The following is a 1,681-nucleotide window of genomic DNA, read 5'->3' on the forward strand; positions in this document are numbered from 1 at the left end:
TTTTTCCCAGAACCAGGGATTGAACTCAGGCCTTTGTGCTTGCCAGGGAAGCACTTATTTCACTGAGCCATCTCCCCGGCCCCTTAAATATTTTCTTATACCCATAATGATGCATAAATTTCTAGAATGGTGACCTCTGCACTAGTAGAAGCATGTGACCAGATGTATGTTACTTTAAAGTTTTTCCACTAGCTTTGCAGTTGTAGTATCTTTCTTTTAAATGAAAATAGTAGCTGCTAGGAAGTTTTGAAAACTAATTTCCTTTATTCTGTGACATGAATTACTGCTTTGTCAAATCATTTTTTTTTCTTGGATTAAATGAAAAACATAGACTGATTCCAACTACTGTGGCTTAGCCCATAACTGATGTCTTTGTTTTAGTGAAAAGCTTAGGAGGCTTTGATATCCCAGTTTATGAAATAAATTAGTTCCTAGGCAGTCATTTGAAGAACTCCACAATGCTGGATTGGATGAACTCCTGTGACTTTTGGTGTTTTGGTGCCATCTAGTGGTGTGGCTGTGTCATAACTTCAGTATCCAAATCCTTGCCATTTGCTGAGCAGGGTAAAATATGCCAGAAGTTCTTTCCAAACTATAGATCATCTATTCTAAATGTACAATAAAAATGTTATGACCCCATTGACAGGCAGAAATAGCAATCAGGGACTCCAGTGCATGGTGCTTTTTTTTTTTTGAAAATCTGTGTTGCCGCTGTTGTCCCCAGCTCCTGCTGTTCGAGCGATCCTGGATGAACAGGTGGAAGTCTTCTGTCCTGCACGAAGGGGAAGGGAACATCCGCAGCGTGAAGTGGAGGGGCCATCTGATCGCCTGGGCCAACAACATGGTAACAGCCCACCTCTGTCTTCTGAACACTTGATTGGTCACAGAAGAGTGGATGAGACTCAAAGGGCAATGTAGAGAGGAGAAGGTGCCACACTGGTGGGCGTTTCTAAAAACTGCAGATGACAGTTGGTATCATCTTGTAAGGTTAAAGAAATAGATTGCTTCAGGCTTTCATAAGATAGTAATCCCCAGCATAATGTGGACTCTACTGTAGGGTAAGAAACCTGGGCATGGAGAGGAGCCGAGAGAACGAGCAGCCGGCTTAGCCATTGAAGGGCTGCTCTGAGAATGAGGTCTTGAGGGCCCAGGACTGCTAGCAGTTGATGCGAAATGAATGCAGGGTGTTGCTAATTTATCTTTACTCCCAGTGTAATCCAGGGCAAAAGTCCAGGCCGGCCTTAAGGAAGCAGATCATGAATTTCTGTACCACACTTAAAGTTTACTCTGTAAAAATTGGGGCAGTTGTTCATATCTAGCATATCCTTTGAACATTTCAAGTTATGGTTAAATAGACTTTTCTTTCTTTTCTTTTTTCCTTTCCACACTGGGATTGAACCTTTGTACTGAGATATGTCCCCAGACCTTTTTAGTTTGTGGTTTGATACAGGGTCTCACTGCAGTGCCTAGACTGGGATAGAATTTATGATTCTCCTGCCTCAACCTCCCAGAGTGCCAGGATTACAGTCTCCAACTACCACACCCTGTTTCATTCATTTTTATTTATTTATTTATTTATTTTTTCTTTTTTGGTGGAACCAGGGATTGAACTGAGACACTTGGGCTTGCTAGGCAAGCGCTTATTCTACTGAGCCATCTCCTCGGTCCCTCATTTTTAAAA

General features: G+C 42.0%; 1 protein-coding gene across 1 annotated transcript in view; it reads left to right on the top strand.

Annotated features, from left to right (window-relative positions):
- Vps41 (VPS41, HOPS complex subunit) overlaps positions 1-1,681 on the top strand; it is a 183,426-nt gene that overhangs the window by 102,038 nt on the left and 79,707 nt on the right. Inside the window, exon 8 of the mRNA XM_023713367.1 lies at positions 725-844. Coding sequence (XP_023569135.1) covers positions 725-844 — 120 coding nt within the window. The remainder of the gene's footprint in view (positions 1-724; positions 845-1,681) is intronic.

Source organism: Octodon degus, unplaced genomic scaffold (genome assembly GCF_000260255.1).
Source record: "Octodon degus isolate 3935 unplaced genomic scaffold, OctDeg1.0 scaffold00031, whole genome shotgun sequence".
In the NCBI taxonomy this organism is placed as follows: domain Eukaryota; kingdom Metazoa; phylum Chordata; class Mammalia; order Rodentia; family Octodontidae; genus Octodon; species Octodon degus.